Raw genomic sequence first — 17,462 nt, 5'->3', positions numbered from 1 at the left:
ATAAATATGAGGATAATACATTTCAGCATACTCAAACTAACGTTCTCCTGTATTGATAACAATACCTATCCCAATCGAGGTAACACTCAATCGAAAAATAATTATATATTAAATTGAAATAGAATAGATTTAAGATTTTTTGAACCCTTCCACCTATTAAAGCGAATACTTATTTTCATCTAATTGTAGTGGTAAATGTAACACCATACAATATTGTACTATTATCCATTTATTTGCCCTTTTTTTTATTGATGGCATTGCCTATCTATTGCTTACATTTGAAAAAAATGAGTGATTGTGGTTGCATTTGAAATTATAGAGAGATAAAAAATAATGATGAAATTAATCTCTTTTTCCCCTAATCTAGATGTACCTCTCCACCAAAAAGTGAAATACGGAACTTATCTCACCATAACTTTTATGCAATTTGCTTAGTGCTCCTAATTAATCAAGCCTTGCACTTATACATAGGATACCCCCATAATAATAATTACAGAAAAAAATTGTCAATTTAGTCTTAATTCGACTGACATGGGTATTGTTATCAATACAGGAGGGTGTAGATTCGAGTGTGTTGAAGCTTATAATCCTCCTATTTATGAATTTGAGAGGGACTATAAATATTAATTCTAGACATTGTGTCAAAATTCGTATAATCAAAACTTAATATATTAATTAATTCCATCTTTTTGAAAATGGGTATGCATTTATAATTTTATATATTATAAGCTGGTTTTGCAACAAATTTTGTTAGCGAAAGGTCAGAGATGGAGGGTCAAAAGCTCAAACTTGATCAAGACTAGAGACTGCAATAAATAAATGAATTTTATTCTTATACTATACTCAACTTGAGGAATTAATCTTTATATTTTTTTCCTTTTCAAATGAAAATTTGATTGAAAAATAATTATTTAACTAGCCATAATTTTATATTTTTAAAAATATAGGATTTTTTAATAGTATGATGGTATACGAAATTTTATAAGTGGTAAATTTATATTATAAATTGGTATAAAATATTTATTTCATGATTTTAATTTTATGATTTTATATTATTTTAAATAAAATTGAATATAATAGTTTGAATATTATTTTTAATAAAGTAAATAAATAATTTTTTGATATTTTCAACATTAATACTATTGGCACTAAAATCATTGGCATTGGCCACACAACTATTGGTGAATGTATAAGGTTATTGTGGAATTGGACGGTCTTGAGGCAATTCAACTAATCCAAATTCCTCCGAGGTCTGGGGCTAATAATGCGTTGGTACAAGGAATTCGTGGTATGATGCAACAAAATTGGGATGTAAAGACCATGCATGTTTATCAAGAAGGCAATGCTCTGGCTTCTAGTGATTTCGGTCAACTATTTAGACTCGGTTTGTTTTTATTATCGTCGGATGAAGCTCTACAACCTCTAAATGACGATTTGAATGGTCTAGCACTTTTTAAGATGATACTAGTATTACGAGATATCTTAATGTGTTTGAATAAATACTCTCAATTACTATGAAGGATTACAATTGAGTTCCTCTAGAATTAACAATACAAATTGTTTTACATCGATGACCGAGATTAAAACTTATCTACAATTAAGACTTATTTTTACTACCGTCGAATGAAACTCCACAACCTCTAAATAACGACTTGAATGTACTAGTGTAACCTTTAGTTCATTTCTTATATAAAAAAAATGATAAATAATTACCTACCTATTTATTTTATTTAACACATTTTATTATTAAAAATTTTAAATTAAAGTCAAACACATTTAAAAATTAAATGTTGAAATGTCTTTTCAATAATTTATCAAGCATGCCCTTAATAATTGGACCAGTATAATATTATTAATAATAATAATAATAAAAACCAAATAATATAAAAATAAAATGAGTATAATATTTAGACAAAACTATAAATAAAAGTCGGGAAGAAAAAAAAAAAAAAGAAGAAGCAAAAACAAGGAAGCGGTGGGCTACCTACGTTTACTGGTTCAATTCCATTGAAAGAAGGCGTGTTTCTTCTACTATTCCCTTCACCTTTTGCTGCTTTAACGTGATTCTTTTTCATCTTGTCTTTAATCAAATCAAATCAAACCTTAATTTTTATTTTTGATTGGGTAGAAAGTGGAACAATAACAAGTTGGGAAGGCTTTTAGCACATGATCCTCATGCAGTCAGGTAGTGGTCTTGTCCTCATTTTGGATCCAACTGTTTTTGTTTCCTTTGAATTTGAATGCTTGATTTCGACCTTTCGGTTTATCCATTTCCTTCTTCACCTCCTCATGTCTTCTATTTATCTTTTCCTTTTTAACTCTCAAACTTCATCTTCCTACTTATTTGGATTGGGTTAATTCAAAATTATTAATATTTTAAATTATTTCGAGTTCGAGTTAATTTTAATTTTAAATTATGATAATTAAAAATAGATCTCTTAGTATATAGGCTCGGACAAAAAATTAAATAGAACTTTGAGTGAAGTGTTCAAAATTTGTTAAACTTATCCTCTTAAATTTGTCATCTAGTTGATTGAAAATTAATTTTTGATTGAAATCGAATCAAATTAAATATATATAAAATATGAAATTGATTTATTAGAAGGAATTGTAAAATTGGGATGAGAATTAATGGTTCCACCAATCAAAATCTTTTAAAAAATAGAGTCGTATCACTGGCTGGCCGTCCACTTGATATTTAAAAGAAAGAAAAGTGGTCATAAATGAGGTTCCATGGTGGGTCCAGACTTGGCTGCAGCGTCTCCTTCATTAAACTTCCCTTTCAATTTGCATGTTGAAGTGTTTAGTTAAAGGCTGGGGATGGTCCCCTTTCACCCTTCCCTCTCCAAACGTGGCGTATATACCAAAATGAAGTGCTCTCTTGAATTTGTGCCATGGTTTCCAAAATTGAAACAACAACAACAAAGTAAAATTAGGGAAATCATTTCAACAAAATTTACAAATGGATTAAGAAAGAAATTGATATGAAAGAAAGGGTTAAATTCTTCATTTTATATACGATTACTTAATATATAGAATGTTTTAGCTACAACAATAATCTCTAATTAATTTGATTAAGAGAGTTTGTTGAGTGTTTTCTCTATTTCTTTTTAGATGGTAAGATTGTATATTTATATAATATGGCTGTTGTTCATTGATGTGATATACTAGGTAGATTCCATACATGCCAACAAGTACCTTACTCTAGACTTAATATATGTTTATATAATGGGGGTTCGTCTATATAATAACGTGCGAACCCACATCGAATAGTCCCATGTGTGATCTCATGGGAGAGTGTAAGTTCTCCTTTTACGAACACTTAGTGTAATGCAAGCTTGATGTGCGAACTCAATGTGCAAACCATGTAAAATCTGACCCGAATCCATTCGAATTATGGATCAATAATAGTAAGTATCATAACAAAATTATAATGTGAGAATGATTTAATTAAAGTTTAAGGATTACGTGTTGATAATGTTTAGATATCAATGAAAACCAATTAACAATAAGATAGCAAGTAGCAAAGTAAATTTCAACCTCCAACAATATATTAGGACAATTATTGACATAGAATATGTCATTGCTTTGTCCATTTATGGACGAATCCAAAACTTTTTTAGGTGGGAGTGGAGATAAACTTTTGTAATTTTGAAGGGATGTGAGATAACAAATTTATTCTAAAAAAGATTAAATTATATTAGTAGGTTTTAGAAGGACTAAAATTACAATTATTTTCATTTATTTAAATGATTAAAAGATAAATATTCGAGGGATACTTAGGTGATGTCTACCCCGATTTGATCTCAGTATCCCTCGATCATATGACATCAAAATTAAGAGATTAATCAATTTTCATGCATTTGTAGAAGCTAATTAACCCTTTAGACAGCATTAAAGGTAGATCTCCTTGGTCATCTTCACCATTTTTACCGGCTAAACCATTTGGTTAGCCTCACCAATTTAAGCATCAGAGATGGTTGCAATGTAGAAACAGTAGCCTACCAGTTGAGCCCTACTAGAGTTAACAAAATCTAAAATAGGATAATACAATGCAACCAATAGAAAAATTATATTTATATACAGAAAAAGAGGAAGAGCCTCTCCCTCTCTCAATATTATCCCTTGGTTTTTACATGCATACATTACATTGGTTTCAATTCCAAATCCAAAAAAGAAAGAGAGAAAAATGGATCAGGTGTTGAACAAGGTAGGCACGATGTGGGTGGGCCATCAAGCCGACAAGCAACTCGGTTCCGTCGGCAACGAAATCGACGTATGCTTTCTTTTCTTCTTTTTTTTCAATTAATGATTAATGGAGATCAATTTAGCATCCATTTCAATAGGTTGTGGCTCATCAATGCATTTCTGTATTTGTTTTTCTGCTCCATAATCAGCAAATCTCCAGTAGTATTGAAGGAGGAGCCAAATGGTTGGTTAATACAATCAAAGGTTTGTCCTTTCTCTTCTCTTACCATTTGTATTTAATGTATGAAACATTGCTTTCATTTCTGTGCTTCAAATGTAGCTCTTGGTCTTTGGAAACAAATGAGGCTTAGAATTAGAGAACATGAGTCCCCATCTTCACCAACAACATTAACCTCTGGTCATAGGTATCTATAATTCTGATAGAAAGGACTCAGAAAATAAAAAAATTGAGACTGTTTAGCACTGTTATTGGTACACTTTTTAAGATCATAAGTATCTACATATTGCATTCACATATAATTATACTTATCTCATTTTTTATCTCATTTTTGTAATGTGAATGATTAAATCAAAATCAAAATTCTTATATAGTTTTGATATATATCCCAAATTTCAATCTACACCCTTTCATAATAAAGCCTAACATGTTTAGCATTATCCAAAAAGCTTCTGTCATCAAAAGAATTTTAAGAAAGTACAATTTTATTCAAACTATAAAGCTGGTTGTTGGTACTAATCCTTACAAGTTTTTAAGACTATATTTCTCCATCAAGCCTTTTTAAACACACATTTTATCACCTAAGTTTTTTCCAAATGATTCTTTTTTCAATTATTCCATACATTCACTTAAAGTCAATAAAAGTATTATGAAAGCTCTATATTAGGAAAGGATCACAGTTTGTCCCTCACCTCAAAAAATGAACAAATTAATCTTTATACGTTAGAGAAAATTGGTTATTCTGATGAAAATTCCATCCATTTTTACTGTTAAAAACTGATATTATATGTCAAAATTAGGTATATGTGGATAATGATTAATTTGTCCAATTTTCAAATAAAAGGGATAAAATACGGTCGAACTCTTAATAAAGATTCTTTAGAAGGCTCTTTCATGGTGTTAACTTAGGACTACAAGGCACTCACCTTGACCACTGGTTTTTGATTATTCAAGATTTATAATAGAATGAGTGTCAAAATTTGGTCTTTTACAGGGAAAGTACAAAAGCCATTACCAGAGCTGTTAAAGGAGTATGATTTGCCAATAGGCATCTTCCCTTGTGATGCCACCAACTATAAGTTAGAAGAAGAGACAGGGAAGCTTACTGTTCATCTCCCATCAATATGTGAAATCGAATACAGGGACTCATCTGTTCTACGCTTCTTCACCACTGTGACTGGCCATTTAGCGAAAGGAAAGCTCGCAGATATAGATGGTATGAAGACAAAAATGATATTATGGATAAAAGTATCATGCATCACTTCTGATGGATCAAAGCTGTATGTCAGTGCTGGAATAACCAAAACCAGGAACAGAGATGCTTATGAGGTTAATAGGGATGGTATAGGTGTCGACAAGTTCTAGATTTGTTAGAAGTATGTCTATGGGGAAAACCTATGTATTTGTTTTAACTCCTCTCTCATAGCCCTTTGAACCTTTTGTGGTAAGGCTTTTTACTCTGTTCTAACATTGAAGGTGGAAATGTCATGGCTCATATTAGTTGTGTGGAATTGGACATTAAATTAAGACTAAATTAACATAATTTATAAATATTAAGGGTTAAAGTTGATATTATACTAAATTTAAAAGTTATTTGTAAATTTTTATAATTGGTCACTATTAATGTAATTAATGCTATAATATATATCTTTTGCCAAGATTTGGGTGAAAAGGACTAAAGCTTTGAGACAAGATTTGGGGAAAGGGACTAAAGCTGTGAGAGTGTGTTATAACCCAAGTAGACTGTTGTAAAACTTGTGGCTGCAAATGCTCTGTTATGCTTGTACGAGAAAATCCTTCTTTGTTTGCAGTAACCCATAATAATGTCCTTAGGGTCAACAAGAAATTTCCTCTCAGCTAGCAACTTGAGTTATTAAATAAGTCGTACTTTTATACCTTTCGTGAGATTAATTGAAGTTTTTTTTTATCAATAATATATTCAATATTAAATTAGTACTTTACTCTTAATATATATATATATATATATATATGCTTAAAACTAAGTAAATAAATCATAACATAAATGAGCTCGAATAATTTTAATTCTACTTTAAATCAGGCTCAAACTTTTATGATATTATTTGATTGAACTTAAATTGAATTTCGAGTCAAGTTTAAACTTAGAGTCTGTTTATTTCACTGAAAATGATTTTCAGAAAATAACTTTCTTTCTTGGAAAAGTTAATATTTTCTAGTGTTTAGATGAATCTGTGTAAAATATTTTCTATTATTTGACATGTTTCTTAAAAATATTAAAATATTTTATATCTATAAATTTATATTTTACATTGTTTTGCATATATTAAAAATATTTTGTTAAATTCAAGTTCATTACAGTGCCATTTTTTAGTTACATGACTACCAAGTGAGTATTTTTATTTAAAAATATAACATCAACAAAATTGACAAAAAATTTTTAACAATGTCAACAATTGGACTTAATTTTTAGATTTGAAAAGTAGAAGGACTAAATTTTTGAAAAAAATACAGAGACTAAATTACAAATTAAGTAAAAAAGTACAGACTTATGACATATTTTAACCTTTATATTACAAAACATTTATTATTAATATATTTATAATTGTAATAAATATTTATTATTAAAATAAAATTGAAATATTAAATAATTTATTAAAATAATAAATTATATTAATTATATTAATAATTTAATATTTGACTAGTAATATTAAAAATATAATATTTTATATTAATATTTTAAATATTTTAAAAATAAAATAAAATTTATTATCAATATAATAATATTAAATTAAATTTAAATTAATTTTTATATAAAAATAAAATTACCTATAAATAAGTTATTTTTCATAAAATGATTTACCTTTTCAAAAGGTCAATCATTTCGGAGGAAAACTAATTTATTTTACGTTAATTTATAAATTATTTTCTTTTAATAAAATTATTTTTCATAAAAAATATAAAAAATATTTTCTATAAAATCTTCTAGACGTAAACAACAAACAGAGTGGTCCAAAATATTCATGACTTTACATTTCCCATGTATCCTTACCTACCCTACCCTACACTACCAAAGAAGGGACAATTTATAAAAAAATTGTTAGGGACAGAGGTGATGGATTAAATGGGTGGTTGTATTTTCTTTCAATGCTTTTAGGGGCATTATATTAAACATAAATAAAATATTAGTTTAAGCAAAAAGCATACAAAGATTAGTTTGAAAACAGCAGGGTTGATAATCAAGAAAACATCAAAATATTCTATAAAATAAAAGTCAATGACATCCCCCACAACACAAACACTTTAAACTGCAAGAAGAAATTAGTTCTCAAAATTTTACTCTTCAGGTGAAAACAAGACATATCTGGATATCTCATGCTAAAGTTTATGCTGCATTTTGGGCTGCAAGCCTCTTCCGAGCTTCCTCGATGATGGATAACTTGATACCTTTGCCCTTGGGAAGCGACACCCATGGCTTCGTTCCTTTTCCGATTGTGAAGACATTACCGAGACGAGTTGCAAATTCGTGCCCAGCAGCATCTTGAACATGAATGGTCTCAAAGCTACCCTTATGCTTCTCCCTGTTTTTAATTACTCCAACACGACCTCTATTCCTTCCTCCGGTGACCATGACAACATTCCCAACGTCAAACTTGATGAAATCGACAATCTTGTTGCTCTCAAGGTCCAGCTTAATGGTGTCATTTGCCTTGATCAAGGGGTCTGGGTAGCGAATAGTACGCCCGTCGTATGTGTTCAGGTATGGAATGCCCTTCTGGCCAAATTGGACAGATCGAACCTTGCAAAGCTTAAACTGCAGATAGAAAATAAGAACAATATGTTTATACCTAACAGGATGACGAAAGTAGAAAAAACTCAAATGCTCTAATTTTAATGTAATAACAAGATAATAAGTCTAAAAGCTTTATATTAATGTATTCAAACCTTGGTTTCATCGCCAGTGATAGCATGGAGACGGAAACGTCCTTTAGTGTCGTAAAGGAGACGGAAGTCCTCATTTGTTTTAGGAATCGAAACAACATCTGGGAGAAAGATAAAATTACATAAGAATTGAATAGATTAATCTTGAAAACGCAGAGAGAAAAAAGCCGAAATCCAGAAAAGGGAGCATGAAAAGCTAATCTAGGAACACGCCAAGAACCCAACACCATATGCCAATGAACTAATAGGATTTGTTTCTCATTGCTTTTCAAAATTGCTTTTCAAAATTATATATTTAACTTTATAATGGTTATATTTTAATTATTATTAAAATATACGATTATGTATTCAAATTAAATTTTACAAATAATTAATATTAATTACTTACAAAATTTAAAATTTAGATTTCATATATTAAAATATTAATAATGAGTTAAAATAAATTATTTTTATATTTTTACTAAAATATCATAATATTATCGAATTTGAGCATTATTTAAATGCATATTTTTTACTTCACAACATCATGTCTAAAATGGACATTTTATTTCTCAAAGTGTTTTTTGAGAGCAATACTAAACACTTGAATTTTAAACCAAGCTTTTCATAAGCACTTTCACAGCACTTGTCAAAAGCAATGAGAAACTAGCTCATAATTGATGTGTCAATAAACCAGGCAAGTGCACACAAATATATGAACATAGGATCCTCTTGCCATGTGAAAATCAAAGAAACCAAACCAAATAACAGTCTTCATAATTGGGAACAAAAAACAGTCAAGGAAAGTAAACATACCCATGAAACCAGCAGGGTAGGTCTTATCAGTTCTAACCTTCCCATCTACCATAACATGCCTCTGCATGAGAATAGCAATGACTTCTCTATAGGTCAGAGCATACTTCAATCTGTTTCGCAGAATGAGGATCAATGGCAAGCATTCCCTAGACTTGTGAGGACCAGATGATGGCTTGGGAGCCTGCATACAATCAAAAACAAAATTAAAACTAAGTACAAAAAAGAGAGCTGAAAGAATAAAGGACACCGATAAACCGGTACGGAAGTGAATTGATCAAAGATGATAACATACAAAAGCACCACCAAGCTTGTCAAGCATCCAATGCCTAGGGGCATTAAGCCTCTTCAAATGTTTCTTCAACCCTCTAGCCTGCAATACAACATAAACAGAAATATAGTTTTAATAAAATTGAAAACTTTTTTTTGCAGAAGATTTTAATGGAAGGCAAATTTAAACCAAAAGCAGTGACCAACAGTTCAAAATACAAATTAAAAATATGGTTAAGCTACAAAAGCAGAGTTACAAGCAAATGTGTAATCAATAAATTCCCATTTTATATCAAATATATCTTAAATGAAGAATTAGATCGTTAGAATCAAAACCCAGATCCTATTATGGATAATGGAAATCACGAAACCCAGATAACATAAAAGATTCTAAATCAATTAATCGAGATTTTCAAGAAAAACAACTTCACTAGTTCAGTGATTAAGCAAGTTAACATGGAGCAACCTATTTCATTTACCAAAAGCAAACAACAAAAGATCCATGAAGCTCACAGAACCATCAAAATGAGAGTGGCAAAGATAAAGCAATGAAATATAAATGATAATTTATCAAATAATGAAAGAGTAAAGCAGAAACTGACCATCCTGGTGAAACGCGGCTGTGTTAGCTCAAAGACTGGTTTTGTTGCGAGAGCCGGCTACTCAAGTGGAAGAAGATGATGGGAGGGGCTAACGAAAACCCTAATAACGCCTATCTATCTATACTAGTCTAAATTTGATGAGGGCATTTTAGGGTTTGAGATCCATATATGAATTGGACTAAGTTGCATCCACCATTAATGAAATTTATGGGCTATATAGCCCAGAAATTGGTAAGTAAGTCTCCTTGAAATGGGTTTTTGGCATTCGTCTACACACTTAAGATCACTAAACTATTACTATGTTTACGTTTTGATGACTCAATTTAAAAATTTACAAAATAATCATTAAACAATTTAAAAGTTTTTTTTTAAATTACTAGGTTATTAAAATTGTTGTTGTATGAAATTTTTTGTTCGCATTGTTTGTACTAATTGAAAACTCCCATTCTCCTTATCTTCTACAACTCAATTTTTTTTATGAAATAACTTTGAACATCATTAATCTACGAATCAAAATCCAAATAATTTTCTTCTCTAATCTTCAACATTAATCGTAAAATTGTCACTTACAGCTCACTAAACAAACTTTTTTTATAAAAAAGTACTTTAACAACTCCATTATTTAAATAAAAATAAGCCTTCCTTCAATGAGCTTTAATTAATTGGGTGAAGAAAGTGTTGTTTTTGGTGGAGCTTCTACCTTTTAACTTGTGCAGGTTTGCAAGGTGTACAGTGGGTGACTTGACTTCTTGTATCCTGGGATGGCATGCAATAAAACCATCTTTGCATCGGTTATTATCACTGAGAGGCCGCATATCATCCCAAGAGAGCGACCTGGTCCACGCCTCAATCTCCGTCACCTTATTTTAACTATTAGAATTATGATAATTTGGCAGCAATAAATTAATTCTATACTCCTATCCGGAAGAAATATCGTGCATCATTCTTCAACAAGAAACAAAGCACTACAACGAAGCAAACATACTAAAACACAACTTCGATTCATCGGTATCTCGACATTGATGCATCGACAAAACATGTGTACCCTTTCTACAAGAAAGAAAAACCATCTTGTTTCAAATATGTACATACAGCCGATGGTGTATTGCTTATCTTGGATTATATATGGCTGCATCCTCGACTTTCTTTTGTGCTTCCCTTTTCTCCTTCCGTCTTCTCTCCCTTGCATTAGCATCAGCCTGTACTTTCTCCATTATTGCATTGAAACCGGGAATTGTCCTCTCCAATTTGTTATACACTTGGCTGCTAAGGTTATAAAAGATTCGGAATATTCTCTGAAAGTGTGACAACACAAAGATTATAAACATGAGCTTGTGGACTAATTTGACTCATTCTTGAAAAACAAGGCACCATATTAAAGATCATTGGAACAGTTTGAAGCTACTACAATTGTTAGTCTACTAGGCAAAGATTTTGAAAACCATTGTTATATGTTATTTCAACTAACATTTCCTAGAACCCTACCTTGACATCCTTGTTCCAATGTCTAATGTAAGGGGGACCGGTTGTGTAGGTACCAAGAGGTTCACGATACCACTCTCCGCTATATGTGATATCATCCATTGCTTGCTCAACACTTAAAACCTCCCACGGCCTTAATCCGGGGATAACTTTGGCCAATTTGTGCCTGAGTCACAGAAGCAACAAAAATATTTAACAATTTTAGCAATATGAAGTACGAGTATCTTCGAACTTGAAACCAGATAAAGATGGTTAGAACTTAGATTAAGAGAAACCATACCGAAGATCTTTTGAAATGTATTTGTTTGGCATATGATCAGATTCCAAAAGAGTTGTCATTTCAGAGCCGCTAGCCCAAAGAAATAGAGCATGGCTAGGAATTCTAACTCCGGGCCATATGCCATCATTAGCTTTTAGGACAGCCAAATCACGTCTTTTGCTCTCTATCGCTTCTTCTTGAAGCTGTTTATAAGTTTTCTCCTCGTGCCCTTTAAGGGGAACCCAGGGAGGTATACCTTTCTGAAGTTTATGAAGGAAAGCTGTTGCTGCCGCACCTAGCCTAACTGACCACCAATATATAATAAGAGCAAATCAATATATAATAAGTTTTCTTCTAATTTAATACAACCGTGTAAGAAAATGGTCACCATAGCAAACAATATGCATCTAAGCCAGGTGCATTTCATGCACATTTCATCGTTTTCTAGATCCCCATGAAAATCACCTAATTATGTGGTCGATATTATACACATGAAATCTAGTCCATCAAAAGTTGTATTCAAGTTTGATAAACATTACTGCATTTTTCTATTACATAGAAAGAGCACCAATCCAATGCCAATTAGGTGATACCCATCGGACGATGCTGAAACCAAGAAATGGGATTTTCTCAACGTATACCTTTGGAGTCCTTTTTCCACTTACCATAAACGGATGTAAATGAAAATAAATCAAAAGGACAAGAAACAAACCTTCCCAAGTGGCTATTGCAGGTTCCAAGCCATAAACCATATGAATTGGTGCCCATTCATCCATATCCTCTCCCCAAATAAAAGTGTGTTTATCAATAATCCCACCACCCCAAGCTGTTTTCAGGGTTATTAACTCACAAGGACCTCGGGTACGGCCCAAACGATCTTTGTAGTACCAGCCTCCACTCCTCATGATAACTGCATCAATAAATGACTATGACTGAATCATTTTCATAATAAAATTAATTCAGAAGGAGTAGCTTTGAGTTTAACTCTGGTATTAAGCTAACACTAGGAGTTGCAAACCAAAATGATTCATACACCATGAAAACACAATATCGAAACTAATGCATGAACAAGGAACATGCTCCAAGAATCCATTAAAAGAACCAAACTTACAGTCATAGTAACGTTTCTCGAGCCGCTTATACCCGATAGCTTGAGCAACATCAATGGGTCGACCTGGTGGATAAGGCCTCTGGCGAAAACCCCAGAGACCAAAAAAGAACTGCTTAGTGAAATCCCAGAACTTATCATCACTCTCTTCCCTGGTTTTGATAGCTTTTCGAGGCATAGGCCGGCCGTCCAAACCAATCACATGCGGAACCGCTTGCCACAGCTTCTTATCTTCCTTTCTAAACGGTTCTTCATTTTCTTTAAGCTCTATCCTATTGATTTCATCAGCAATTTCCTCAGCTCTTGCCAAAAACTGAACCACAGGACTTGCTCTAAAGTCTTGCCACCACTTTTCATTCTCTTTAATTTCCTCCTCGGTTGGGTTCTCTTTGTTCTCGAAAAAAGGGTCTTCATTCAAAATTTTTTCGACTTCAGGCGTGTGTCTGTAATCTGGGAGGTTCTCACATTCCCAAAAGAACTGGTCCACCATCTGCTTGTAAGGCCCGGGCTTGTCGGAATCCGGGTCAGGTTTCTTGGGTTTTTTTCTGAAGAGACCAGAAGAGCTTATAGAAGCGAAATTCGGAGAGTTTGAGGATGTTGTGGGGAGGAATGATTGAGTTAGTGAGAGAAGGTTGATGGGTTGGATTGGGTTTTGAGGTTTCCTGAACCAGCTTTCGAAGGGATCGAATTTGATTGAAGCCATTGGGAAAAGGTAACAGCTTTTTGAGAACGTTTTTACTTTCCCATACAGGGGGTTTTATGATATTGATGAAGTTCAAGAGTGACTGTACAAGTTCATGTAGAAACTTGGAGGAGCTAACGAGTTTGAGTGTGTTTTCCAGAATCACGTGAAAAGGGGAGAGAGTGAAGAGTGTACTTTATCCATAAAGCTTTTGGGCTTCAATAATAAAGCTTTTAGGCTAAAAAATTTTTGTGGGTTGGATTCTGATTTGACCCAAAATATCAGTAATCTGTCTACACATAAAAATAAAATAAAAAGCGTTAAAGTACTTGGAAGGTTCCTATATTATAAGAATTAGATTAAATTAGTCCACGAATCAATTTAATCTCTATACTATTATAAAGAATTAAATAAATCTAAATTGTAACAAAATTAACATTTATTGTATAAAGAATGTCTTGAATTTTTTCAATTGCAATTCAATTTATTTCATTTGCGAACTATTAAAACTTTAAAAATATTGACTCTTGTTAAATAATATAGACATTTTTATACAATAAATGTTAACTTTATCCCAATTTGACTTTATTTAGTTCTTTTTAATAGTACAAGGGCTAAATTGATCAATTTAATAGTAGAGGGACTAATTTGATTAAAGGAACCTCTCAAATACGTTCATATAAAAAAAATGTCATATCGACAACCATAACAAAAACAACACATTTGAGTTAATTAGTTTAATTAGTTTTATTCATTCTTTGTTCAGGTTAATTAGTTTGAGTTTGATTATCATTGATCTTTTTACCATCAAATTGGATTCGAATACGGGTTGACAGGCCTAAGTCAAATGTTACTGGCTTTGATATCTCTCAGGATGATACGAGGAATGAAAGCATGGTGAAGAAATTCTAGTCCCTGAGCAGCACCAATGGCAATTTTGAAGCATTTGGACCAATCAAAGACATCAAGAGCTCCATTGCTGTTTCCCAACCAAAGAGAAACAACCCAAAGCACAGTATCCAAGCAATGGAACAATACTTTTGTTGTTCAAGTTTTCCATTTCAGCTATGAATTCTCGATGGCCTTTTGCCTGGCTTAGTTTCTTAACTGTAACAGTCTTTCCACTTTGGCCTTGCAAAAGTGACTGGTGCCCTCAAGGGTGTTGCCCAGTGTGAGTTTCAGGAATGGCTACTTGCACATCGCTATATTGATGCTCAGCGGCTCTTTCAACCTGCTGCTACTGACCGCTCTGCATAAGCCATCTGTGTAGAGCAAAGGCTGAAGTGAAAATGGCACCAGTAAACATATTTAGTAAATTAGGTTCAGGGTTGCCAACAAAACCTGATTCATTATTAACAAACAACCTTTTAAACTAGTGCATTTCTTCAACAAGAGAATGGCTGCAATGGCAGCGTTGAACCTCATACATACATTGGTCAAACAAGAAAGGATCTAAGAATCAAAATCTAGTACATGACAAGATCAAACTAAATTTAGGAAAGAAAATGTTTTGGATAGAAGCATTAGAAACACATACATTACATATTTTGTTACATATGTCAACCAAGAGAAAGTATAAAGCAATGGCTATCGGGAATTTATCATCTTCCATAGGCTATCACAGGCATCAAAAGCAGTCATCTTTGATGTATCGAATTCAAACTTCTTTATCACCTTTTTATCTCTATCTACTATATCTGTGACGAATTTGAATCAAGGAGAATCCTTGTAAAGCAACATACAAACAACTTTCAATGTGAAACAAAAAACAAGATGAAGGGGGAAATAATATTTTATCAGAAGGATACGGCCTGAGATTCTGGATTGGTCTTCCAAGTCTGGAATAATATTAGTTATAGAAGCATACATTGAAAGCTTCCTCCTGCAAGATCAAATTTCAAACACTGAACATCAACACATCAAAAGACAAGTTGGGAAAGTATAGTAGCCATTAAAACACATTTTTCAATGAGTAAATATTGTTGATTATAGCAAAAGACAACCTCCGTTAACCACACACAGAACAGAAAGCAATGGTGTGAGCAATGAGCATATACATGGAAATCAAAGTTTCTTCGCTGTCCTAGAGACACATAACAAGTTTCCCCCGTTTTCAAGACATCAACCAAGCAAAAGACAACTTGGGCAAGTATGGTAGCTATCAACACATTCTTGAATAAGAAAATGATGAACATAGCAAAAGATCTCAAGTTCCTCGAAAAACAGTTCCGACAAATCCCAAGATACTACAGATGTTATTTCAGATAACCAATGTTAAAGACATGGAAATCAAAGTCAAGATCTTTCTCTTATTTGTCCAAGAAAACACATTCAAGCTAACAAAAACATCAGTTCCTATACTTACTGTTCTTTGAGTTTGTCTTGCTCATATTTCCTTAGGTTTTTCTTGCGTTCTTCAATAGAAACCCTCTGGCGCTCTAGTTCAATTATCTCATTGCTAACAGCTGTGTTCTTATAGAAGAAGATTTAACAAATCAATCAAACACCATAACACCAAAACATTAAATATATATATCAAAAGTCATATACTTATCTAAGCTCCTCTTCAAGTCCACGTTCTTTTTCAAGCTCTTCTTGGTATTCCTTCTGCAGATACTCCATTTCAGCACCATCAGCAACCTCCAATTTTGCCTGTTCTGTTTTCTTCTTGCAAGCTTCTATCTTTTCTTCATATTCTGCATTTTTTTTTTCAAAAAAGAATAAAAGATTTTGCTTTACTTTCTTAATTCTTCTTTTAATTTCTGGGGGAAAAAAGAATAAGTAGAAAAGGAAAGATACCTCTTAGCAATCGATGAACCTCGTTGGAATCAGCGTCGCAATGCGAGCGGAGATCGTTAAAGTGCTGAAAACACTGCGTCAAGTTGTTAATGTCCCTTTTGTCCTTCAATACCTCCACCAGATCGTCACTGTAAGATATCAGCTTCTCCACATCGATCATTCTCGTGGATTCCCCCATTTTTTTTCTAGGGTTTTATCCCTTCTTCAAGATTAAGCACACACACAAAAAAAAAAGACAATTTAATGAAGAAGAGTGGATAAAAGCAGAGTTTTGCAAGCGTTTCACAAAAAGGAAAAGAAAAAAGGAAAGGCCTTTGAAATTAAAAATCGGATCTAATGAGGAACAGTAAAAGAGCCAAACAGCTGAAGAAGAAGAGAGATTTAGAGAGAGTAGTTGAGAGGGAAAATTCGAAAAAGCTTTCAAATTTGGTTGATTAAATCTTTGGGTAAACTACAAAAAGCAGTCCCATATCACTGTTTAACTTTACTTTTCGCTCGCTGATATTCCAATTCTTACAATTAGGTCATGGACATTATTGATAACAATTTGGTTACCGTCAATTAGTTGCCCTTAGGAGGATAATACACTTTACCGCATTTGAATCCTGTCATTCTATACTAATAATAATGCTGAGGCCAATTAAGCAAAGACTTAATATAAATTGAATCACCATTTTCTAAATTTTAACTCGACTTGATATATAATCGAATTACTCAAACTTATTCAATTAAGCCGATTACTTGATTTCTATGCATGCTTGAATTAAGTAAGGTTTAATAATTTTTACAAAGGTAAAAATATAATTTGATGTAAAACATTAGTGATTTACTCTAATCAAATTGTAAGATGCTCAAATTTGGTTTGTTTAACTGCTCGAGCTTGACTTGATAATTAACAAAATGATTTTTTTTTGAATATATCTTCTTTTAAAGTTAATAATGTTGCAATTTTTTATAATTTCAATAAAAAAAGTTCACCTTGTGTCAACTTTTTGTCACTTATCTAACGACAACTAACAGGAGAGTAAACTTATCAATGGGCTGGGTCTTGACAAAATTTTAGGCTCGTTTGATAAGCAAGAGTTGAAAAATGGGCTTAAATTTTTGCCCAACCCCAGCCCGAA

General features: G+C 32.3%; 4 protein-coding genes across 5 annotated transcripts; 1 reads left to right on the top strand and 3 right to left on the bottom strand.

The window, feature by feature from the left end:
• Positions 1-3,778: 3,778 nt before the first annotated feature.
• LOC108466848 (uncharacterized protein At5g01610) lies at positions 3,779-5,937 on the top strand. Of its 2 annotated transcripts, none has more exons than XM_017767208.2 (3): positions 3,779-4,276; positions 4,398-4,452; positions 5,421-5,937. In XM_017767208.2, the coding sequence occupies exons 1-3, from the start codon at positions 4,190-4,192 to the stop codon at positions 5,789-5,791; spliced, it is 513 nt and encodes a 170-aa protein (XP_017622697.1). In that variant the 5' UTR covers positions 3,779-4,189; the 3' UTR covers positions 5,792-5,937. The 2 variants fall into 2 exon arrangements, with proteins under 2 accessions (XP_017622697.1, XP_052877872.1); XM_053021912.1 differs by having other exon boundaries at positions 4,347-4,452.
• A 1,597-nt stretch (positions 5,938-7,534) lies between these two features.
• Positions 7,535-10,159, bottom strand: LOC108462058 (40S ribosomal protein S4). Its single transcript, XM_017762060.2, has 5 exons — positions 10,009-10,159; positions 9,432-9,509; positions 9,140-9,320; positions 8,348-8,445; positions 7,535-8,216 (listed from the first exon to the last, which is right to left on the bottom strand). The coding sequence occupies exons 1-5, from the start codon at positions 10,009-10,011 to the stop codon at positions 7,788-7,790; spliced, it is 789 nt and encodes a 262-aa protein (XP_017617549.1). The 5' UTR covers positions 10,012-10,159; the 3' UTR covers positions 7,535-7,787.
• A 737-nt stretch (positions 10,160-10,896) lies between these two features.
• LOC108463200 (protein TIC 56, chloroplastic) lies at positions 10,897-13,749 on the bottom strand. The gene is made up of 5 exons (XM_017763143.2): positions 12,861-13,749; positions 12,462-12,659; positions 11,771-12,053; positions 11,494-11,656; positions 10,897-11,303 (listed from the first exon to the last, which is right to left on the bottom strand). Exons 1-5 carry the CDS (start codon positions 13,558-13,560, stop codon positions 11,118-11,120), a joined length of 1,530 nt encoding a protein of 509 aa, XP_017618632.1. The 5' UTR covers positions 13,561-13,749; the 3' UTR covers positions 10,897-11,117.
• Positions 13,750-14,888: 1,139 nt separating this feature from the next.
• On the bottom strand, positions 14,889-16,803 carry LOC108466583 (kinetochore protein SPC24 homolog). Its single transcript, XM_017766964.2, has 5 exons — positions 16,339-16,803; positions 16,094-16,235; positions 15,905-16,006; positions 15,348-15,421; positions 14,889-15,236 (listed from the first exon to the last, which is right to left on the bottom strand). The coding sequence occupies exons 1-5, from the start codon at positions 16,514-16,516 to the stop codon at positions 15,127-15,129; spliced, it is 606 nt and encodes a 201-aa protein (XP_017622453.1). The 5' UTR covers positions 16,517-16,803; the 3' UTR covers positions 14,889-15,126.
• Between the last annotated feature and the right edge of the window lie 659 nt (positions 16,804-17,462).

Source organism: Gossypium arboreum, chromosome 2, assembly GCF_025698485.1.
Source record: "Gossypium arboreum isolate Shixiya-1 chromosome 2, ASM2569848v2, whole genome shotgun sequence".
Classification (NCBI taxonomy): Eukaryota; Viridiplantae; Streptophyta; class Magnoliopsida; order Malvales; family Malvaceae; genus Gossypium; species Gossypium arboreum.
Note: the sequence above shows the minus strand (reverse complement) of the source record. Positions and strands in the feature narration are given on the sequence as shown.